The 25,001-nt window shown below is 38.9% G+C and overlaps 2 protein-coding genes across 8 annotated transcripts in view; one reads left to right on the top strand and one right to left on the bottom strand.

Moving 5' to 3' along the window:
* Mapda (N6-Methyl-AMP deaminase) overlaps positions 1 to 11,468 on the bottom strand; it is a 32,776-nt gene extending 21,308 nt beyond the window's left edge. For 3 of the 7 annotated variants that reach the window (XM_026392394.1, XM_026392382.2, XM_026392397.2), the window contains exons 1-6: positions 11,310 to 11,468; positions 6,393 to 6,623; positions 6,092 to 6,222; positions 5,308 to 5,368; positions 984 to 1,071; positions 341 to 422 (exon numbers count right to left, since the gene is read on the bottom strand). In XM_026392394.1, the coding sequence (XP_026248179.1) occupies positions 341 to 422; positions 984 to 1,071; positions 5,308 to 5,368; positions 6,092 to 6,222; positions 6,393 to 6,575 (545 nt within the window). In that variant the 5' untranslated portion in view covers positions 6,576 to 6,623; positions 11,310 to 11,468. Of the gene's footprint in view, positions 1 to 340; positions 423 to 983; positions 1,072 to 5,307; positions 5,369 to 6,091; positions 6,223 to 6,392; positions 6,624 to 9,951; positions 10,087 to 11,309 lie in introns of those variants that run through there. The other 4 variants (XM_026392390.2, XM_026392405.2, XM_026392424.2 and 1 more) reach the window with 4 other exon arrangements.
* Positions 11,469 to 11,605: 137 nt separating this feature from the next.
* Lcmt2 (leucine carboxyl methyltransferase 2) lies at positions 11,606 to 16,057 on the top strand. Its single transcript, XM_026391959.2, has one exon. The coding sequence runs from the start codon at positions 11,674 to 11,676 to the stop codon at positions 13,729 to 13,731; it is 2,058 nt and encodes a 685-aa protein (XP_026247744.2). The 5' UTR covers positions 11,606 to 11,673; the 3' UTR covers positions 13,732 to 16,057.
* Positions 16,058 to 25,001: the final 8,944 nt, after the last annotated feature.

The following is a 25,001-nucleotide window of genomic DNA, read 5'->3' as shown; positions in this document are numbered from 1 at the left end:
AGCTGTAAAAGTAACAGATGCAATAAGACCACAGGGACCATGGGGGCCATGGTAAAAAGTCCAAATCAGCTTAACAGCACTGAGAAGCCATATTCCACTTAAGTAAAAATACTCAGAATTTTATTGCCAGATGACTAAATTCAGAATTGTAGTCTTATCTTAAACAATAGAGGTCTTGATTTTATTTTATTTTTCTCTTATAGGTAGAAATCAGTTAATGGACAAATTTTTTAAAATCTATTACATCTATGATCAAAATATAAAAACTTCACATTCTAGTGGTTTTTGTTTGTTTGTTTGTTTGTTTTAATGGCTAACTACTAAGGTACAATCTTCTTACCTAACATCAATGTCTAAATTTTCTTGTTTAGACTGTTTTATACCCTCAAGTATGGATTCCACATAAGTCTTTTTGGTCATTCCTGAAAGGAACACACAGGAAACATACATAAAAAGATCATCAACTATTTCATCTTTCAACTTTAGCATCCCTATATGAACAATTACATTTTCACTTCATGCTATAACAGGGCATGGTTAAAGCCTTTATGGGTACATTTTAGTAAATGATAATTATAATTTAACAAACTTGAAAAAAAAAAAGTAATGTAGAAAAACGAAAGAGAAAAAACATGGCACTATTGGGAAGTGGTGGAACCTCAGGAGGTAGGGCCTACTGAAGGAAGTAGGTCACTAAGGGCTAAGACCCTGGGGGACATACTGGGACCCTGCTTTCCCTCTCTCTTCCCACATGTCAGTTACCATGAGGTGAGCAGTTCTGCTCCATCATGTGCTCCCCACCATAATATTCTGGCTCACTGGCCCTAGTGCTACAGGCCTTCAGTGAGGCAGAAAGGTCCCCATGAAAATAGAGAACAATAGTATAAAAGTTAGTGCTCATACTCCCAACTTCTAAACACATGAATGATTAAAGTACATCGGAAAATGGATAGTATGTTCACTGAGAAGTAATTGAATTCTACCAGTATCATTTTCTCTTCTAGGTGTGCTCCTCAGTTCCAGGTACTTGACACCATCATCTGCAAATTCTTTAATGACATCTTTTGTGACCTAATAATAAAGGCAATGTACACAACATTACTAATGTTAGAGCTATGGTCACAGTGGAAGTGCCAAGTGGCACAGCTTTATTTCATTTATTAAATCTGATTTGTGACCAGGCATGGTGGCACACACCTTTAATCCCAGCAGCTCAGGAGGCTGAGGCAGGAGGATCACAGGTTCAAAGTCAGCCTCAGCAATTTAGCAAAGCTATAAACAACCTAGTAAGACCCTGTCTCAAAATAAAAAATAAAATAAAATAAAAAGGGCTATGGATAGTGGCTCAATGGCTACGCACCCATGGATTCAGTTCCTTGTACCAAAAAAAAAAAAAAAAATTTATTTACAAGAAATGTTGGAAGTTTCCCACATGGTCACATCCCTGATAGAAACCATGACAAAGCTGCAACATTTCCCATCATCCCTTTCATTCCCACATTAAATCCAAATCTGTATATCATCAGCATTCTCCTGTGCTTTTAACCATTCCTCTATTTCCAAGTGTTCCTAATAGCAAACTGATAAAAACAAAGAAATAAGGCAAAACCAACTGGAATCATCCATGTGTGTATAGTGCTAAGAAATGTACATATAGAAATAAAGAGCTAAAATGATTGCTGGTGTAATGACTGGGCATTACTAATCTGCTATATAGAGTCATGGTTTAAGGTTCTTGTCACATCACACAGCTAAACCGGTCAGGGTCATTCCAAGTGAATTTGGGGAATAAATAAAGACACAGACACAGAAAGTACCTTTTCTTTGGGTTCAGTGACTGCTCCTCAGCCACAGCTCCCATAAGGGGGGCAAGGCAGGCAAGAAAGAGAGCCTACCAGTAGTACTGAACCCTTTTATTGGGGATAAGCCATTTAAATGAGGCAAGGGGACCAGTTTCAGGGGATTGAGTCTTGTTTAGGGTTTCAGGGTGTTGATTTGTGATGTCTTGCTGTCAGAAGGTTGCCTGACATCTAGGAAGGTCACGCCCATCTCATGGGCTGTGTGAGGATCATAGGCAGAAGGAGCAAAAAGACAGATACGTCACCCGCCCAAACAGAGGAGCAACATCAGTTCAGTCCACCCTGTGCACTCAATGCTCATAGTTCACACACACACACACACAGCCCATGGCTGGCTTGCCACATCTCCCCACTCTCATCACTCAAAGCTAAGGGGCACTTGGTTCCCATGTGGCAGCTCCTGGCAGGTTCTCATTCTGTTTTGTTTTGTTTTTTTCTTGGTGCTGAGGATCAAATCCAGGACCTTACATATGCCAAGCAACTTTATCACTGAACCATGCCCCAGCTCCATGTTATTTGGGGATGAGTTGTATTTTTCAATAAATTCTGGCAGGGTTAAATTTTCCCCAGAAATATTTAGGAAAATTCCCATTAGGCAAAGAAAGTAGGTGATAACTAAAAGCAAAATGGTATCTAATACTGTACCAATTTTAACAACCCAAAACTTACTAAAACATTTTCCTTTTCTACCATCAATCCTAAGAAAAATCTAATCTAGGTGAAAATAGACCAGGTTGAGGATGCTATGACAGCCTGGCCTAGTTAGCCTTTCAATTGGTTTTCTAATCTTAATCTGCTTTGACTATGTGCACATAAACATACAAGTCTAGAATCCTGACAAAGGAACAGAGTTAATGTAAATGGATGGATAGTTCAAATTCAGCAGGAGGTCTGGAAAACCAAACCCAGCTTAAAATAATACTATAGCATTCAAAATCATGGGACACTCCTATATCATGTAAGATACTCCTGCTACCTCCACTACTGGGCATGACCCTGCAGCCTCCACCTTCATTGCTGGCACCTGGCCCTGTGATTGCTCCCCTAGAACCTCCATCTTGCTGCCAATGTTACACCGAAAGTGTGGGTCTCATCTTTGCAAACTGGATCTTATCACTACCCTAGAACTGAATAGACCAGAGGAACCAACTCATCCTACCCCAGCTAACTTGAGACCAACATAGAAATCTGTTAGAGAATGAAGAGTTAGGCTGAATGAGGGTTTGAAATACCAGTCCTTTCCAGTGACTAAAGTGATCATATCCACTATCCAAAGCCCTCCTTTTCTGAGTTTCGTTTTTTTTTTTTTTTGGTGGGAGTGGGTACTGAGGATTAAATTTAGGGGCACTCACCCATTGAGCCACATCCCCAGTCCTGTTTTGTATTTTATTAGAGACAGGGTCTCACTGAGTTACTTAGTGCCTAGCTTTTGCTGAGGCTGGCTTTGAACTCTCAATCCTCCTACTTTAGCCTCTGGAACCACTGGGATTACAGGCATGCACCACCACATCCAGCTCTGATAATTTTGGTATATATGAAAACAAATGGTTAATGTAAATGTTGCTGGCAGGTCTGGAACAAAAACAAAGTGAAGAAGATTTATCAAGACCCAGTGAGGCCTGTGGAATCATCCCTAACCCACATCCAAGAAACCTGCCCTGGGACCCACATTTTATCTGCCAGGTTTAGCTCCTTCTGTTCCTTGCCATAGGTACTGAGGGCAACTCTTCTCTGTTTTGGGCTTTCCCCTCCTCTGGACTGAGAATATCTTTTCCAGTCCTTTTTCCAGATAAAAGTACATCACAATTTGTTAAGTTCCTAAATTGGAAAGCACATGGGTTCTGGAATCAGTTAGACAGTTCTGCCACTTACTCTCTGTGTGAGACCTTGAACAAGTTCCATTTAACCTCTTTTTTGTGGGGATGTAGTGCTAGGGATTGAACCCAGAGTTCTGTCTAAGCAAAGTGTGTACTCTACCACTGAACTACACCTTCAATCCCCATTTAAGTCCATTTTTTCACCTGCAACAAGGGAACAATAAAAATACTATTTAGAGAGAAACACTGAGTGTAGTATCTGGCACACTTAATAACGAATACATTTTCAGGCTACATTCCAATCCTCTCTTTGACATTCAAAGTCACAGGTCACTTTGGCTATAGTTTTAAGTGAATTCCCCCACTCAGTGCCACATTTACAAGCAAAATGTTTTCTTGGTATATCTAAAAAGAACAAATATAAAATGTTTTTGAAAAAACAAAATGTCATCTTGGTCAGATCAATGATACATAAGCCAGTCTTCCGTATAAGACCATGACGCTTAGGATAAGAGAACACAGTGGTGTCCTTTAGTCCATCATCCCCTGAGAGGGCACAATTTCTCTAAGGATTGATCACCTAATCCCTAAGTACTTCATAAACTTCACTGTCCACCCAGACAATTAAAAATCTCCTCTAGAATACAGATAAGTCTTAGATAAGTCTTACCAAAGACATGGCTATGTGAGGTCAAATATTTCATATGATATATTATATATGGAAAATAGGACCAAATTTTCTCCTCCATGGTGATTTTGGTTCTTTCCTTATATCTTTTACATTAAACAGTTTTTTTTTTCTTTTCTTTTTTTTTTTTTAATTTATCTATCTTTCTCTCTGTTTTATTTTTTTTAGAGAAAGTGAGAGAGGAGAGAGAGAGAGAGAGAGAGAGAGAGAGAGAGAGAGAGAGAGAGAGAATTTTTCATATTTATTTTTTTTTAGTTCTCGGCGGACACAACATCTTTGTTGGTATGTGGTGCTGAGGATAGAACCCCGGCCGCACGCATGCCAGGCGAGCGCGCTACCGCTTGAGCCACATCCCCAGCCCTTTTTTTTTCTTTTTTAAACATTAAGTCTTAGGAAAATGTCTTAAAACTGGTTTTAAAAAGAATTGCTACAGGTGCTAGGGTTGTGGCTCAGTGGTAGAGCACTCACCTAGTGCAGGTGAGGTAATAGGTTCGATCCTCAGCACCACATAAAGATGGATAAATAAAGATATTTTGTCCATCTACAACTTAAAAATATTTTTTAAAAAAAAGAATTGCTATAAAAAAAGAAAACGTTTGTCACACACTTTTTCTTTTGCAGGCGAGTGTACCAGGGCTTAAACTCAGGGACACTCAACCACTGAGCCACATCCCCAGCTCTATTTTGTATTTTATTGAGACAGGGTCTCACTGAGTTGTTTAGAGCCTCACTTTTGCTGAGGCTGGCTTTGAACTCACAATCCTCCTGCCTTAGCTTCCCAAGCCACTGGGATTATAGGCATGCACCATCGCACCTGGCTCATCAGACTCTTGAAAGCAAAAGGTCATTTTCAACAACAGAAAAGCATAAATTAGTCAATAATTTTTAAACCATTCTAAAACCATAACTTGTAACTCATTCTAAAAATTCTTTCATGTCTCACCATTAGAATATCTTCAGGGCTAGTAGTAAGTTGATGAATAATTTGAAACATCTTGAAACACCTGCAATATGAAAAGTTTTGACATGGTAGTCACAAAAAACTTGTCACTCAAGAGAAACTCCCTAAGCTGAATTAATAAATAGATTTTAGGCTAGTAGTAAGTATATATTTAGGTTAACAAAGAACCACAGAATAGGTTTTTCAAAAATTATATATATCTGGAAAGATAATAAAATGACTAAAAATAAAACCTTATTATCTAACCCTGCCTCTTCTGCCAGTATCAGCAAATGGAAAAAATCAATACACCTTTACTTCAAGTCTAAAGAATATTCTAATATATCATAATTCATAAATAACACAAATCATTAAAAATACTGTCAATAGTCTGACAGTTGGAAAATGTTGTTAAGTTATATTCTCCATGCCAGATGATCACCCTCTTTCTTTTAACTACTAAAATCTGAAGTCTTATATATTATATTAAATTACTACAATCTCAAAATACTGATTTTAAAAAAGCCAGGCACAGTGGCACGTGACTTCAATCCCATTGGCTCGGGAGGCTGATGCAGGAGGATCATAGTTCAAAGTCAGCTTCAGCAACTTAGTGAGGTCCTGAGTAACTCAGTGCGACCCTGTCTCTAAATAAAAAATACAAAAACAGTCTGAGGGGCTGGGGATGTGGCTCAATGGTTCAGTGCCTGTGGGTTCAATCCCCAGTACCAAAATGGGGGAAAAAAAAAGAAAGAAAGAAAGTATTTCCACAACTCCCCAAACTTACTCTTCTAGAGTTCTTTTCTTTCCCTTGTCAATCATAGTCATATGATCATGAATTTTAAGATTTGGCTTCTTGGCTATTAATTTCCTCATAGTATTAGAACTAATGGATCCATTTAAGTGGGCATGAAGTTCCTAAAACAAGAGAATACAATCAGTAAGATCTTATATCAAGCAAACTGACTATTAGAGTGAGTTACATAACTTGTAAAATTTACAGATTCTACCCATAAAATTTACTTTTGTTTTGTGGAAAGAAACAAAATAAAAGTCATTGTAATGAGTAACCATTCAAGAATTCTCACCACTTTTGGCAATTCTGTGTAAAAGCTGGTCTTCCATGGCTGCTGTTGTTCTTCTACCTCCATGATTTTAGCAGGGAAAATGAATAATTCTTCTCCACTCTTATTCTTGATTTGAATAATACATTGTATTTCAGCAAATAAATTCTGTGGTCCTAGATTTTCTTCAGAATGCTTTACTTCCATGCATTTTTATAATATTGACTCGATATGTAGCTCTGGGCTCAATTTCACCTATTTTAACAAATGTGAATATTTTCAGATGCTGACATATAAGCAAATAAATAGAATAAGTAGAATTTTTCTTTAAAAGGTAAAAGCCCCTACAAAACTAACTTAAATGAGGTGGAGAAGTGATTAGTAAGCAGTAATTAACAAACAAAAAATAGGAAAAGGCCTCAAGCTAATAAGAGGTATATTAAAACCTGAAATTGAATAATATGTTCCTTACCTATTAGCACTTTCTATAAAATTACTTCAAATATTAGAAATTGTGTAAGACCTATTTCAAGTAAAAGTAAAAATAAATTTGTATTTTTTTGGTACTGTGGATTGAACCAGGGCACTCAACTATGGAGCCACATCCCCAGCCCTATTTTGTATTTTATTTAGACATAGGGTCTCACTGAGTTGCTTAGGGCCTCGGCAAGTTGCTGAGACTGGCTTTGAACTTGTGCTGTCTCAGCCTCCGAGCCACTGGAATTACAGGTGTGCACCACTGTGCCTGGCAAATTTGTATTTTTGATTGTTTAAAAAATATAAAGGGGGCTGGGTATGATTTTATAGCTCAGTTGGTAGAGTACTTGCCTCGCATGCACAAGGCCCTGCGTTCAAACCCCAATATCACCACAAAAAAAAAAATATCAGAGGTGCTGGTATCAGATGGACTGATACCAGATAGACTTTTACCAGTGCTGCATTCTAATAATTGTATGACCATGTCACTTATGCCTCATGACTTCAGTTTCCCTATTTGTAAAAATGGGAAAAAAGTAGAGTAGCTCTAAGGATTAATAAGGTAAATTGCTTCATTAAAGTGCAAAATCATACCTACTCTTGCATAGGTAAAGTCAACTTACCATAAATTGACTTACAGGTTGAATATCCCTTACCCAAAATGCTTGGAAACAGAATTGTTTTAGATTTTGGAATGTTTGTTTCATATACATGTTTCACATAGGGTCTAGAGGTAATTTTACACAATATTTAATAATTTTTTACATGAAACAGTTTCATGATGTGAAATTTTCTACTTGTAGCATGGTCAGTGCTCAAAAAGTTTTAGATATTGGGCATTTCAGATTTCAGATTAGGAAAGCTCAACAGGTATAAAGTAAATGTTAATTAAAATATTCCCCACAAAAAAAAAAAAATTCCTAGGACTGGGGTTGTGGCTCAGTGGTAGAGTGCCTGCCTAGCACATGTAAGGCCCTGGGTTTGATCCTCAGCACCATATAAAAAAATAAATAAATAAAATAAAGTTATTATACTCAGGAACTAAAAATGTTTTTAAAAATTCCTAAAAAATTATTTTAAAATTCATGTGGAAAAACTTAACTTACAAAAGTAACCAGAAAAAAATTATGAATCCCAGAAGAATAATACTCAATGTTGGTAAAAGTATGAATAAAAAGTCTAGTGGGTAAAGAATTTGCTATAGTCTTTTTAAGAAATAATTTGGTAATATCTGTCAATGTAAAAAAAATCCACATATTTTTGACCCATTAATTCCACTAATAGGAATTTATCCTATAATAAGATATGTACAAGTATTTTATTATAGAATTGTTAATAGCAGGAAAAAACTAGAACTAACTAAAATGTTATCAGGGTACTGATTAAACTATATATCCATCAACTGATTATCTATGACTGTATGCAAAGATTTACTATAGAGTGCCACTTTCAAAAAGTAATGTATTATTTAGGAAGATGACTTTTATTAACAGAATGTAAATATGTATGTATGTATACACACATACACTCATATATAGATGCATGAACATTTATTTGCATCATTATGCCTAAAACAATTATGAAAGGATACAAAGAAAATTGTTACCACTAGAAAGTAGGCTGAGAATAGGAAAGGTTCAGAGTTATTTTACTTTTGTTTACCTTATATATACTTTTGTGTAACCTAAAGTTCTTACAAAAAGCATGTAATTGGCATTTGTAGGTAAATGGATGAAGTTGGAGAATATAATGCTAAGTGAAGCAAGCCAATCCCAAAAATCCAAAGGCCAAATGTTTTCTTTGATATGAGGATTTTTACATAAACTGAGATTTAAAAAAACACTCATAAGACACATAATGGCAAGTGTGGGAGTGGGGAGGGATGGATGGGAGGAATGGAGGAACTTTAGATAGGGCAAAGGGAAGGGAGAGGAAAGAGGGGCAAGGGAGTAGGAATGATGATGGAATAAATTAGACATCTTTACCCTAAGTACATGTATAAGACACGAATGGTGTGAAAATACTTTGTGTACAATCAGTGTCTTAAAAAATTGTGCTCTATATGTGTAATATGAAATGAATTTCATTCTGCCATTATATATAACAAATCAGAATAAATAATTTAAAAGTAAGTGGCAAAACTAAATAAAAGCATGTAATATTTGATTTTTTAATAACTTAAAAAACAGTACTTGTGAAATACCTTTAGTATCATGAATTACAAGAAGGATTTTATGTTTAGAGAATAGAATGACAGCCTAAAAAAGCACTTAGCTCATTTTATAATGCAAGCCTACAACAAACCTAACAGATGGCCAACTTTCTGTATATACTTTCAACTCTATTCCAGGATACTGAATTTATTTTGTACCCCACTCAAACTGTCCTCCAGACAGACCTTTAGTTGTAAGCAAATTTTACTGGCCCACTGACAACAATGTCAATCATGGAAATCTAAAAGCCCAAAACAGTCATGCTGTTCCTTGCCTAAGATTATGTTTCCAACAATACCAATCCCTGCCAAATCCATGCTTCCTGGGCTGATTTTTTGTGTGGGTCAGAAGAAACTGGGGTGGGGGAGAGAATCTAAAAGGCAATGAACATTGGGGTAAGATCTTTCTACATTAGTGGTATTTCATTGAGTTAGTGCAGTACCAGAACCAAATCTCCTGTTTCCCAGGGAACATTTTTCATACTGCCATCCCTTCCAAAAAGGGAACTCAGAATCATAAAAATATTTGTTACTATTTATTATGTACTTACTATGAGAAAGGCACTGTGTTTAGTATCTTAGAAAGTTTTTTTAAATCCTCACAACTCACGAGGTATTATTATCTCCATTTTACATAAACTGAGATTTAAAAAAACACTCATAAGGTACCCAAATCATAGTTTTGCTCCATTTTCTTCTTACATATTTTTCTTGCTCTGCTCTTTGCAAAAAAAAAAAGTAGTATTTTAAACATGGCATCTATTTTACTAACTTGTCATTAAATAAATTTGTTTCTACCAAGCTAGATTTTTTTTCCCCAAAGTCCTTCAATTATTCTTTTTCTTTCCCAACTGGCCTGAATCAACACTGAGATACCTCAAGAGCAACACTTACACCCCTCATTTTAGAGATGAAGCTCCAAAGAACCAGAAGCCTTAGGTGAGTCCTTTTTCACAATCTCTTCAGAGGCAATTCTAAACTCAAGTGTTCCACCAGACCCATCCAGCTTACACTAAACTGCCACCAACTCTACAGAGAAAATAGAAAACATTAAGTATGAATTCCTTCTATTTTTCTCTGCCTTAATCTCTTCTAAACTTATCTTTAGCCATATTCTTTTGAGTCAGAGAAAAATGCCAATGTGTTCTGGGTCCCACTTCTTCCTATCTATTCCAAGTTGTTACTCCACCAATGAGTTATCCTCTCATTTTTCAATTTCTTCAACTTGTCCCTCTCTGATAGCTGATTTCCTTCAGAGGAACAACATGCATATGCAGCATGTATTTGCTTCCACCTGAAAACAGAAGCGGGGGAGGACTCAGCTTTTATCTCACTTTCTTCATTAGCTACTACTGCTGTTTTCTCCTGCTGAATTAAGCTCCTTGAAAGCATAATTTAGCCTAGATGCCTCCATTAACTTATCTCTTATTCACTGAAACATGGATTCTGCCCTGATTGCTGCACAAAAACTGTTTCTTCCTAAGGTCATTTATGAGCTCTTAAGCACCAGAGCTAAATTATATTTTTCAATTATCAAATCTTCATCCTGATCTAAGCTTTTTCTTGACTCTAGTATGCAAATGAGCTGGACTCCAAAACTCATGCTCTTAACCATTATGTACTACTGCTTGGAGTTAAATATACTGAAATCCATCCTGATTTCCTTCTCTATTTCAGCCTGTCATAAAATTAATAAATTATAAATCTCCTCAATACTTCTGAAAGCAGTTTCTTATTGGTGACTGCTAAACATTCAATTTGGAAACTTTATTTTAAAATATAACCTGATTTCCTCCTTAAAAGCAGGCTTATAACATGTTACAGGAAATAATCATCTCTCTTCCATGACCTTTCACGGACCTACTCAATATCACTTTAGAGTTACAGAATTTCAGAAGTGAAGGGGAGTAACATTTTATAGATGAGAAACAGAGGGTGAGTCTTTTACTCATTCTTAACCTAGCACAAGGAATACAAGGTAATCAATAGTATATATCTGTGGGGGGCAGTTATAAATATTTACAAATTATCTGTAAAGGTCTGTTTCTGCACTTTCCATATGGCCCGATTTTAGATTTTAAACAGGCTCTCTTTTGTACGACGAAAGCATTAAATAAATTCGCAACTATCATTTGCATCCAAGAAACGACTTCTTCTTGCCCTCCAAAGTACGTGGTGCTGACCCTTCTTCGCCCCTACTAAATCCTTCCTTCGCCATCCAAGGAAATCAGGTCGTCATTTCCCACACTCACCTCTGAGAGATGTCTCAACTATTAGGGCCCAGGTAGTTTCCCCTCAGACTGAAAGAGTGGGAGAAAGGTGACAACCCGCTCTTCCCTACACACGCTGTCACTGAGGTAGCAGGGAGTCTTCTTGAGGAAACGTAATTCGGATAATTAAAGAAAGGTCATTCACAGTTGAACTCTAAGACAAGTAACTCCCTCCTCAATCCTGATTGGAGAGCTGCACTCTTCCCGGAAGTGACGTAACTCTTACTTGAGGGGGTGACCTGGAGGAGGGGTAGTTTTCGGTACCGAGGGGCGTGAGATCTGTACTAAAGAACAGCGGAGCGGTTCACTAGTGTGACGGAAGCCGTTCCTGAGTTTTCTCCTGACCATGGGCCCGCGGAGCCGGGAGCGGCGGGCAGGAGCAGTACAGAGTACCAATGACAGCAGCGCTCTCAGCAAGAGTTCCCTAGCCGCGCGTGGGTACGTGCAGGACGCCTTCGTCGCGCTGTTGGTTCCGGGGACCGCGCGCCGCGCGCCGCTTATTCACAGAGGTTACTACGTCCGTGCGCGCGCTGTGCGGCACTGTGTACACGCCTTTCTGAGGCGAGAGCGCGCGTACCCTGAGGCACCTCGCTTGCAGATCTTGTCTTTGGGCGCGGGTTCTGACTCGCTGTATTTCTGCCTCAAAACTGATGGCCTCCTGGCCAGGGCTGCAGTGTGGGAAGTGGATTTCCCGGATGTGGCGCGGCGCAAAGCCGAGAGAATTGCAGAGACACCGGAACTGTGCGCGTTAACTGGGCCTTTCCAGAGGGGAAGTCCCGCGTCCGTGCTGTGCTTTGAGAGCTTGGACTACCACATCCTGGGCTTGGACCTAAGGCAGCTCCAGGAATTGGATGAGGCCCTGGCCTCCGCGGGCTTGGACGTGACCACACCCACTCTGCTCCTGGCCGAGGCGGTGCTGACCTACCTCGAGCCGGTTAGTGCTGCCTCCCTCATTGCTTGGGCAGCCCGGCGTTTTCCTGATGCCCTTTTTGTGGTCTATGAGCAAATGAAGCCTAAAGATGCATTTGGGCAGTTCATGCTGCAACACTTTCAGCAGCTGAATTCTCCCCTTCATGGCCTGGACAGCTTTCCAGACGTGGAGGCCCAGCGGTGCCGCTTCCTTCAAGCTGGCTGGACTGCCTGTAGTGCCATGGACATGAATGAATTCTATCACTGCTTTCTCCCCGCAGAGGAACGCTGGCGGATAGAAAATCTTGAACCCTTTGATGAGTTTGAGGAGTGGCATCTTAAGTGTGCCCACTACTTCGTTTTGGCAGCCTCTAGGGGAGACACCCTGTCCCAGACTCTGGTGTTTCCACCCGCAGAGGTATTTCCTCGAGTGGATCCTGCTTCACCTTCAGGAGTCTTCGATGCCAGAATAGTCACTAATGACAATCAGGGCTCAACTCTTAAAACATTCGGCCATGCCTCTGTCCTCCTGAGCTCTGGCATTATTCTCAGTGCAGGAGGATTTGGAGAACAGGAGAGGCGGCACTGCAGAGTGAACAAGTTTCACTTGCTGTCAAGAAATAGTGACTCTGAATGGAAAGGCTTCCATATAGACAGTTGTGGGACGGGAACCCAGTGGGATGGACGTCTTTATCACACTATGACAAGACTTTCAGATACTCAGGTTTTGGTTCTGGGAGGGAGACTGTCCCCAGTAAATCCAGCCTTGAGCCCTCTACAGATTCATTTATTTAAAAATGAAGATAATAGCACTGAGAGCCTGAATGTGACAGTAACAAGGGCTGGTCCAGGAAATTTCACTTTGTCTTGTTGGCGGCATTCAACAACTGAAGTGTCCTATAAGAATCAGAAATATTTGTTTGTATATGGGGGTCGAAGTGTGCTAGAACCTGTACTAAGTGACTGGCATTTCTTGCATGTAGGGACAATGGCTTCGGTCAAGATCCCGGTGGAAGGGGAAGCACCTGAAGCTAGGCATTCCCACAGTGCCTGCAGTTGGCAAGGGGGAGCCCTTATTGCTGGAGGTCTTGGGGCTTCTGAGGAGCCATTGAACTCTGTACTCTTTCTGAGGCCAATCTCTTGTGGATTTCTCTGGGAATCAATAGATATCCAGCCTCCTATTACCCCAAGGTACTCCCACACAGCTCATGTACTCAATGAAAAGCTTCTACTGGTAGGAGGGATCTGGATTCATTCTTCCTTAGTCCCGGGAGTGACTGTTGTCAATTTGACTACAGGATTGAGCTCTGAGTATCAGATTGATACAACATGTGTGCCGTGGCCATTAATGTTACACAACCATACTAGCATCCTCCTTCCTGAAGAGCAACAGCTCTTGCTCCTTGGAGGTGGGGGTAATTGCTTTTCCTTTGGTACTTATTTCAACCCCCATACAGTGACATTAGATCTTTCTTCCTTAAGTGTTGGGCAGTAAAGACTATGGACTCTTAATCTATTCATGACCCACTAAAGTAGACAATATAAGTTTCTACAAATTAGACTTGAATCTGACTATAGATGTTGCTACTCCTTCCTCTTTGTTTTCCTCTTTAGCCCTGTTAAGTGAAGAAAGTGAAAAAGGGTATTAAGATACATACCAACAATCAGACAGATGATACAATATATATATATAAACAACCATACAATCCCAGAGTAAGGGCCTTTGCATTCATGTCCAGTTTACTGAACTTCTACGAATCTTCAAATCTTAGTTTAGCTATTTATTGACTTACAGTGGCTTTTATACTAAGATAAATACAAAATTTCCTATACCTAGGCTTTGTGACTTGAGAATGTACCTTAGAAAAAGTTGCACACAGATTTTTGGTAGAATACAAGTTGAATACAGTCAGAGGAATATGGGGAACATGGTATTAACCTAATTCTTTGTGTATGAAATCTAAGTGAACATAAACTTTGATTAAGGTATTGTGCTTTTAAGTGCCACTCAATTCAGCTTTAACAAGAAATGTTGTATGACTATTGAAAACCATGTTTTTATTATTTTTTACTACTTGTTTTATATTTATTTAGATTTATAAGTGCCAATAAACCAGATATTTGATTCCTCAATTCATAATGTACATGGTATAATAATGTTTTATTCCAGATCTACTCTACCTTACACTATCTATCCATCCTATGTTCTGTGTCCGCTTTACCTTGATGGACTGCATCAATCAATTCTCTTGTCCTCTAGTTTTTTATTGATTCCTGTTAGTCAGAGACACTAAAAGAGGGGAATAGGGGCAGAAAGACTGAATCAGGTATTCCCAGCCCTTCCCCTGCCACTCTGCAGATTGGTGGTAGCAACATTTTTCAAAGGCTAAAATTTTATCATACTATAGTCCCGCGCTGTAAGATAGTGCTCTAATTCTGCATTGCTACAAATGTCAGAAGTTGATCATTTTCCTTAACCTCTTCAGGCTTAGGAATTGTAATGGCTCTTTGTTAGATCTGAGCTACACTGTCCAATATAGTAGCTATTAGTAACATGTAGCTATTTAATCAAATTCAGATTGACACAACATGTGTCATCTTCATAATTCCTCTCTTCCTTAGGGTCTTCTTAGAAGAAAAGTTTACAGAGCTGTCTCCCCTCTCCAAGGTTATGCCCTAGGGAGATTTTTGTTTTTCTTTGTCATTCAGTGAAGGAATGAAAGTGCATTGGACTTATTTCTCAGTTTCTCAATACTAGCTTCTGCCATATAATAAAAATGAGAAATTTGAGGTGGGCTTGTGGCTCAGTGGTAAAGCACTTGAAGAGCATGCGTGAGGCACTGGGTTTGATCCCAGCATTACATAAAAATAAATAAAATAAATGCCACTTTTTTTTTATCCATTCATCCATTGAAGGACATCTAGGTTGGCTCCACAGTCTAGCTATTGTGAATTGTGCTTCTGTAAACATTGATGTGGCTATGTCCCTATAGTATGCCGTTTTTAGGTCTTTTGAGTATAGTCGGAGAAGAGGAATAGCTGGGTCAAATGGTGGTTCCATTCCCAGTTTTCCAAGGAATCTCCATACTGCTTTCCAAATTGGCTGTACCAATTTACAGTCCCACCAGCAATGTATGAGTGTACCTTTTCCCCCCCACATCCTTGCCAGCACTTGTTGTTTGACTTCATAATGGCTGCCATTCTTACTGAAGTGAGATGGTATCTTAGAGTAGTTTTAATTTGCATTTCTCTGATTGCTAGAGATGGTGAGCATTTTTTCATGTATTTGTTGATTGACTGTATATCCTCTTCTGAGAAGTGTCTGTTCAGGTCCTTGGCCCATTTGTTGATTGAGTTATTACTCAGCACTAAAAAAATAACAAGATTATGGCATTTACAGGGAAATGGATGGCATTGGAGCAGATTATGCTAAGTGAAGTTAGCCAATCCCAAAAAAACAAATGCCGAATGTCTTCTCTGATATAAGGGAGGTGACTCAAGATGGGGTAGGGAGGAAGAGCATGAGAAGAAAATTATCTCTAGATAGGAAAGAGAGGTAAGAGGAGGAAAGGGGAGGGAAAGGGAGGGAGAATGGGAATTGCACAGAAGATGGAAGGAGACCCTCATCATTATACAGATTACATGTATAACGATGTGAAGGAAAAAAAAAGAAGTGTGTCACATTAGATTGGGTAGAGAGAAGGGAGGAGAGGGGGCATAGGAAGGACAGCAGAATAAAATAGACAGTACTATTGCTGTATGTATATACGTGACTGTACGACCAATGTGATTCAGCAACCTGTACACTCAGAAAAAGGAGTAATTATACCCCATTTGATTCAAATGTATGATATGTCAAGATCACTGTACTGTCATGTGTAACTAATTGAAACAAATGATAATAAAAAAAGAAAATAAATAAGGTATGGTATCCATCTACAACTAAAAAAATATTTTTTAAAAATGTAAAATTTGGTTGGTACATGCCTTTAATCCCAGCAATTTGGGAGACTGAGGCAGGAGAATCCCAAATCCAAGGCCAATCTTGGCAATTTAGCAAGATCATCAACAATTTATTGAGAACTTGTCTTAAAATAAAAAGAACTGGGGATGTAGCTCAGTGGTAAAGCACCTCAGGGTTCAATCCCCAGTACCAAAAAAAAAAAAAAAAAGGTGGGGGGGGGATTTGAATACAGGAAAGTGAAACTTTCAACTGAAGATATTTGATCATTCATCTGTTCAACACTTAAGTGTTCTAAGCAGCTATATCAGTGAACCAAAAATAATCCCTTGTGGAATTTACATCCTATGGGGGCAGACAAGAAATTAAACAATAAAACCAATAAGCACATTGAATATTATATTAGAAGAGATAAGGGCTTTGGAAAAAAAGTAAAATAGGGTAAGGGGGATATCAGGGGCTCATATGGGTAGAGGTAGTGTGTTACAATATTAACTAAGGTAAATAGGGTCCCTCTCTTAGTGAAGTGAAATTTTAGCCAAGACTTGAGAAGCTGAGGGAGTTAGCTGAGTAGATTACTAGGAAAGAGTATTTTAGACAGACAGAATAGCTGGAGCAAAGCTTCTGAAGCCATTCATAAAGAATTTCAGATTTTAATCTGGCTGAAAAAGGGGAGTTGTGCAGGGCATTGGGTGATACCATTTGACTTTTTTTTTTTTTTAACAGACTTTAGTTTTTAGAGTGGTTTTAGGTTCACAGCAGAACTGAGAGGAAGAACAAAAGTTTCCCATCCACCCCCTTCTGGCATGCATAGCTTCCTTCACTGTCAACACCTCTCATCTGACTGGTCATTTTTGCTACACTGAATCTACATCAACACACAATTATGACTTTGACACATAATTATCAATTTGAACATACATTGACACACAATTATCATTCAAAGACAACCCAGATGAAGAGGCTTTCTGTATCACAGATTTGTGTGGAAGGAGATCCGAAGGTTGTGTATGTTGGATGTTTATAAAACATGCAAATGAAGACCCAAGTACTTAAATACCTATTCTATAGCCTTTTTTCTTGTCCTCTGCATTCAGTCGCCTTTTCTGTTTCCTTCTATAAATATCCAAATCAAACTCAGGAGTGGGAAATGGATGAATTGGAAACACACACTGTGGCTTGAGGATCAGGAGAACCAAATCCTCACAGCCCAAGTCTGGCTCTTGGCTCTTTGAAACACTTTTATTCAGACCCATTGTCTTGTTTTTTTCTGATTTCATTTTTTCTATATTTTATCTTATGTACTGTGTAATTCTTTATTAGCAGCTTTTTTCCAGAAACTAGAATTGGATTTTCACTATCTCACAAGCTTATCCCTTGTAATCAGTCTCTCCGCACACCATCTCCCCTCATTCGGCATCCTATTTATATGACACTATACCTACTTCCTGATGTACTCAGCCCTGTTTCATGCTTCCCTTCCTTTACTGACAATGTTCGTCCTCCCTGGACTCTTAATTCTGCCACTATAATCCCACTTCCATGCTGTCCTATTCATGTTCACACAACTCCTACTTGATGTTCAAAGCTTCTTTGCAAGGTATTCCCTGATTCTAATCCTCCCCTGTTTCAGGCTTAAACATGCTGCCCTTCTGTATTGCCATAGCACCTTGTAAATATCCATATTGAATTTTTCATTTGTTATAATCTGTTTTTTTTAACATGTTTTCTCCATATTGAAGTTCCTTGGGGTCAGGGGTAGTATCTTTTTTTTCCTTTCTTTTGATTAATTAATTTTTTTATTCCTATTTGTTATATAAGACAATAGAGGGGTGGTAGCTTATTCATCTTTGTATTCCCAATACCTAGCACTCTATAAGTACTTGAACTGAACAAGGGTGTCTCACTTGTTAAAGCCAGACCTTTCTTACCCCCTCAATATCATAAATCCCATGCCACTGCCTTCCTGGGAAAGGGGAGAATAGCAGCAGAGAAAGCTTTGAAACATAGATATGATAATACATACCAGCTTTTAGGAATCCCATGCTTAGTTCTGCTTCTTCCTTTGCCTCCTCCTTAATCTGGTGGATAGATATAGATATCTGGCGGATAGAGACAGAGGTAAATAACCACATATTCACTATCTCACAAGCTTATCCCTTGTAATCGGTCTCTCTGCACAACATCTCCCCTCATTTGGCATCCTATTTATATGACACTATACCTACTTCCTTATGTACTCAACCCTGTTTCATGCTTCCCTTCCTTTACTGACAATGTTCTTCCTCCCTGGTTTTTTTTTTGCATTGTTTTAGAATGCCAGAATATGAATCACATTTTTATAAGAAAGAAGGTCCACCCCACTGTGACTTGAACATGTAAATTACACTCTAGTCCAGTTTCCTTTGATTTTTTTTTTTCCAGTTAAGGTTTCAGCTGAGCCCCTGGACTCACACCAGTGTCAGTTCAATGACATGGGTTCAGCTAGAAAACACAGCAACTGAAGTTTCTGTATCCTGCTATGTGCTATCTAACAGTTCATTTAAAAGCCCTAATAGCTCTTATTCATTGTATAAGTCACAGTGCTTATCGTAGAAATGCTAGAAAAAGCAAGATCTACTATTTAAAAACATTTTCTAGGATTTTCTGATCATATTGGTCACATTATTTCCCTTTTTCCAAACTATGAATAAAATTTTCTCCCACAAACACAAAGAACATTAACTTCAGGATGACAGAATCAAGTGGCTGATGGCTCTTTTGCATGACTCTTGTTTGCCCAGTATCTGCATGCCAATTCCTAGAGTTGATGAAGCTCCTCACCAACCACTGATTGCCTTCTCTTGCCTATACTTGATAAGAATAATTCCAAATACCTAAAGATATTAAGATTAGGACACCAAGATATCGTAATATTCTACATGCCCTTTTCTTACAAGATGAGAAATATGGTCTGCAAAATTAGCTTGGGGTAGACCTACAGGGGAAAAATATTATTAAAATGGAGAATGAAAACACTGCTACTCAGGATTGGTGAGAAGTAAAATATAAACCTGAGAAGCATAGATAATCTGTAGTCACTGGTAACCTGAGCTAACTTTTACTATCCTGAAGACCTAACTAGAAAGAATTATGAAAAAGCTGACCCTGGACAATTGTGAAAAAGCTCACCCTGGACAATTGAACCGATGGTGGCCATGCAAGTAGTAGTTTAAGATCATGGAATTTGGAGTCAGACAGACCTGTGTTTGAATCCTGATTTTACTCTTTACTTCCAGGTGGTGGGAAAATTACTTAATATCTGGAAAATCTCAGTTTCCACATCTGTAGAATGGTTACTATAATGATACCACATTATGAGTTGATGGTAGAATTGTATAAAATGATGTCAATAGAGCATTTAACACAATGTGAGACATTCAATAAAAAGTATAAGTTAACCCAAGACATGACAAGATAGGGAGGAAGAGTCTACATCCTTCCCCAAGCAGTTTGTCCCTAGAGTTTAATCAGTCAGTCCATTCTAAGGACTGTTTAACACTGTGCAAGATCTTGTGGGAGGAAACATGGTCTCTACCCTCAAGAGGCTTACAACCTAACAAAAACCAATGCACCAAAGCAACTGGAGAACAATTAGTAGAACAGAATGTCTTCAAGTCAGAAGAAACCAGATAAAGAGCTGAGTGCAAAGAGGTTCTACAACTACATAGGTGATTCTTAGAAAAATACGTTTTGATTGGAGTAGATAAAGAATGCCTCAAAGTTAATATGGCGTTTGTGCCTATATTGAAAGAATGAATAAAATGCAGAACAGAAAAAAGAAACACTTATCAGATGGTAAATAAGGATCAGACTTTTGAAATATTTCAAAGGTAGTATATATTGCCTTCTTGATGATTCTTATTTGGTTCCCTTAGCCATTAGTACTAGGCTAGGAGGTGTAGAAAAGAGGGAAGACATAAGAGAAGGCGATGAACCCAGTCTATTTCCATCTTAAGATTGGGAGCCATCTTGTCACAAAGTCATGAAAAGTTAATTTCTGTTTTACTATAAATTACTGAGATTTCTAAGCTTGTTTGGAACTCCTGCCCGTGCCTTGAATTGAACTCACCCATGCCTGGCTTTCCCTGACCAGATAACAACCCTCTCTAAAACTTTAGTGGAGCATAATAAATCCTGGGCTCCCCCAACCAGATAACAACCCTCTCTGAAACCTCAGTGGCACCTCATAAATTCTGATGTTGGGATCTGAATTTATTTCCTACCTTGAAATATCATGCCACGTAGAGCATTAACCTGTTATCTGCCTTTGTATTATGCTTGTCAAAATCCCTTTATCTGTAAGTTCTCAAGACCTCCCCCTTTGCAACTTTTTGTGCTATAAATCTCATTTTTTAAGAGCTGGGGGTGCTGGTCTCTAGCTCGCATTAGGGGAGAGAGTCGCTGATTAGCTCTCTTTGTGTAGACAAATACAAGCTGGCTTTAATTTGATCTAAAATTGGAGTCTGTGGTCTTTTCTTTGTGTCAGGGTTCAACAAAGGACTGTCTACATGGGAAAATGAGCTGAAACTCCTTCTGGTCCTGGAAGAGAAAGACAAGAAAGGGATATGGCAAGAATCTAGGAGTATCCTGGTTTCTTACCCTCCCTTCTCCATCTCTACAACTCTGAAGAGGAAGAGTAAATGGTGGTAGAGGAATCCAGATGGATTTAGGTAACTCCCAGTTCAGGGACTTAGTTCTCAATTCTTTGGGCAAATCCTGGGAAAACTGTAAACTGCTCAGAGAGGCTCCATAATCAACATGGCACCACAGCAATATGGGACCAACCAGGAATAATTCAGAAATTGCTGTGAGTATGAAGATCTGAACTAGCACCATAGTTTTTACAGCCTGTGTGTGGCAGGTAATGGAACCAGAGTCTCTTCATAACTAGTGTGGAGGCCTGGGGTCAAGCTAAGGGAAACTACCAAGAGGGAACGTGAATTTCAGTGGAAGAAAGAGGAGTCCAGAATGAGTTTCAGAGAAAGTGGGTCAACTTGAACCTCAGCAGCCAACACAGAATACAGCAGGGCCAAACGAGATCACAGGACATCCAAGATTAGAGAGGAGCTGGAGGCCTGTGCTCCTGTCCCTGTGAGGATATGTGAGCTTCCCCCACCCACGGTGTTCAGAAGTCATCTTAGGAAGAGGGCAGTGAGTGAAAGCTATGTCTTGAGAGTGGAGAAACAGCCTAAACAAAGAGTTTGAATTTTGAAATGGCTAAAGGAACACAGTTATCTAAGGTTACATAGTTAGCAAGTGGTAGAGCCCCAGAGACTGTGTCCCCAGTCACTACACTACACTTGGACGTCACTGAGCAGGATGATTTCTCAAGTGCTTGGAAGTTGCCCAAAAGTTGAATACCATAGGTACTAGGGAGCCATTATGGATTCTGACATGGAGACCTGTATGGTGTTTAAGGAAGACCAGTCTGGCAAAGCCCTATAGGATAGTATGAGGAGACTCTGAAAGCAAGATAAAAATGAAACTGCAATATCTATATAACATAGGCCAGAAATGATAACAGCTTAAAGTAGAGCAGTTACAACAAAAACACAAGAAGAAACATATCACAGACTATCTGTAATAATAATAAAATTAGTAGCAGACTGTTTCACCCACTTATTATGAGCCACCACTGTGCTAAACATTACCTCATTTGATTATCACAGCAACTGTTATTTTTAGTCTACTATTTTAAATTTGGTATTTTTCCTTTTCAAAAATTAAAAAAAAATTGCAATACTAGGGATTGAATCCAGAATCACTCTACTACTGAGATATACCCCTATCCCTTTAAACTTTTAATTTTTGAGACAGAGTCTATGATAAATTACTGAGACTGGCCTTGAACTTGGAATCTTCCTGCCTCAGCCTCCCAAATAGCTGGGATTACAGGTGTATACCATCACACCAGCTGCTATTTTTCTCATTTTGCGGTTAAGGAAATGAAAGTACAGGGGCCATTAAGTAATGGGCCCAAGGCCACATAGCTGTAAATGGTTAAGCCAGGCATCAACCCCTATGTGAGGTTGTAAGGAAAATTTGCAAAGCAGTTTGGAAAGGAAGTAACCTAAAGGTTCCAATGTAGTATGATGTGAAATTCACTGGAAGAACATTCCTGAGAATGATCATTTAAGAATAATATTCTGGATGTTCATAGAGCCCAAGATCTTAATCAGTCTTCTGATCATGGGGGAAAGAGATGAAAGGATCAGAGATTACATCAAAATGCTCATTTCTGAGATTAGAAAATGGTGACATTGATGACAGAAATGGGTAGTTGGAAAGGAGAGATAGTTAAAGGGGAACTCGTAGAAAATGAGTTTAGTTTAGGATATGTTGAGTACGCCAAGATAGCATGCACAAATCAATTGCCCATGGGCTGGAATGAGATTTAATGGAACACAGATGAGTTTGTTTTTTTTTTTTCTTTAGCCTGATCTGTAAATTTGAGCCTTTGGTGAATACAGGGGAAATAGTAATGCCAATCTTCAAATTTAAAGGTTTACATTATTAACTTGGATCCTCTCTTTTGCCTTTATACTATAATAAATAAGAAAAGAGTAACCTGTGTTCTCTCCATGATACTAGAGGCATTTACATCAAATGACAAGTGAATTTAGAAAACTAATGCAGAACATAAATTGTCATCATTGTTTTACATTCAGCAGAATACTTTTTGTGGTAATGTGACTCTTTTGTGAGCCTCAGCAATTTCTAGATGCTGGACTCAGGCTTGTGGTTACTCAATAACCATCTTCACCTTTCCTTCTTTCTTATATCAAATAAGGTGTCAACGAGCCATAGCCCTGCCTTCTTCATTACCAAAAATCCTAAGTCATTTGCTAAGGTAATTACTGTGGGTAACCACCTTAGCATAGAAGGTGAATTATCCAGAAATGGAATGGAACAATGAGTAATGAAGTACATTACCAGCTGGTCAACCTCTGTAGTTCTGGCCAGGGGCTCCTTCAACAAAACAAGCAAGGGAAAACAAAAAGAAGGGCAGACATGTGACTTTAAATAAGTAGTCATAATTGTTTCTATTTATTGAGAGCTGACTCTGGGCCCAGAACTGGGACAAGTGGTTTCAAGAATTATCTCTGTAATCGTCACACCCTATAAAGAGGAACTATTATCATGTCCTCTTTGAAGATGAGGAAACTGAGGCTTTGAGAAGGGATGTCATTTGTTCATGGACACAGGCCAATTGTAAAGACAAGATTCAAATTCAGAATTGAGAATCCTGTCATAATCCAATGTCAAGGTAATTCCAAGGTGTGGACTGAATCCAAACACACTACACTAATCTTCCTTTTAAAAACAACCACTACCACATTTTATAGTACCAAACTGGAAGAGTCAAGCTGACACTTCAGGGAACATGCTGCTGGTTGGACTGGCCATACAGGCAGCATCGACCCTGCCCCTGAAATGCCAAAACTCCCTTCTCCTCATTGTCAATCCAGCAACCTGAAACCCATTTCTGTTGACTTTGAGAACTAAGCTTTACATAACTCTTTATTGCCTTACTTCTTTTATAGGCCTATGATTTCATGCCACATCAAATAAGGAAGTCACTGGTTTCTGTCACAGTAATTGAACACAAGTCATTAAGGAGAACCATTGTCCTTTTGTCCAAAACAGTCTACCAAGCATGGAACTATGATAGAAATATGTGGTATTTCCTGGGGATGGTGTAGGGCAGGCAAACATCCCAGGTGCCCAGTCTATCTTACTGAGAAGTGAATTAACATGGAAGTCATTCTCTCATCTGGAAATTTGCTGCTCTTCTACCAAGTAATTTAGAAACCTGATCCTTTAATCTCCCTGTCTCACATCTTTAACCTCATTTAATCAAAGTTAAAGAATGGGCTCTAGCTTTCAGATCCTCATATGAGGATATAACTGCCCACATTAAAAAAAAAATGATGTCTGCCCCTTATTAAAGCCCTCTGAGACTCATCTTTATGTCTTTTCAGGACCACAGGAAAGTGTCGATTTCAGGAGGACTGAGTGAAAATCTGGCCAAAATTTAGTGGAAATGCCTGCTGCTTTGAACCTGGGAACATTGCTTAATGGTTACACAAGGCTCCTGGTTATCACCACACCCCTGAAGTATTGGTGAAACCACAGGACACCGCTGACACCTTATTTCATTTTTTTTTTTTTTTTGGTACTAGGATTGAACCCAGTACAGGGTACTTTACTACTGAGCTATATACCCAGTTCTTTTTATTTTTTATTTTGAAGTAGGATCTTGCTAAGTTGCTAAGGGTGATCTCAAACTTGCAATCTTTCTGCCTCAGCCTCCTGAGTCACTGGGGTTGCAGACATGTGCCACTACACCCAGGTACCCTGTCTCATTCTTGAACACTATCCAGATGCTTCCCTTCAGAATGCTGTGTTTACAAACAAATGGGGCTTCCCATTCCTCTCTCTTTAATGAACATCCTCACCCTTTGCTTTTACAAAGAACTCTATTTAACTGATTCATTTGAAATTATTTATGGGGCCATAAACAATGGATAGGGGAAAGGAAGGCTCAAGAGAAGGAGACCAAGATGTTTGTAAAAGTACTAAAGCTCTTTCCTGACCTTAAACTAACACATTCAGGAGATGAAGTCATCTCTCACTCAAGGCTTCTGGAGAAAGTGTTGCAATGATGGCTTAGCTGTCCTGGCCCATTGCCTAGGTGCAGGGTTTCATCTGCCAGGGTTAGAGAACAGCCACACCTCACCTTAATGATTTTTGCCTAAAGT

This window comes from Urocitellus parryii, chromosome 6, assembly GCF_045843805.1.
Source record: "Urocitellus parryii isolate mUroPar1 chromosome 6, mUroPar1.hap1, whole genome shotgun sequence".
Lineage (NCBI taxonomy): Eukaryota > Metazoa > Chordata > Mammalia > Rodentia > Sciuridae > Urocitellus > Urocitellus parryii.
This window is presented reverse-complemented; position numbering and strand designations above follow the sequence as displayed.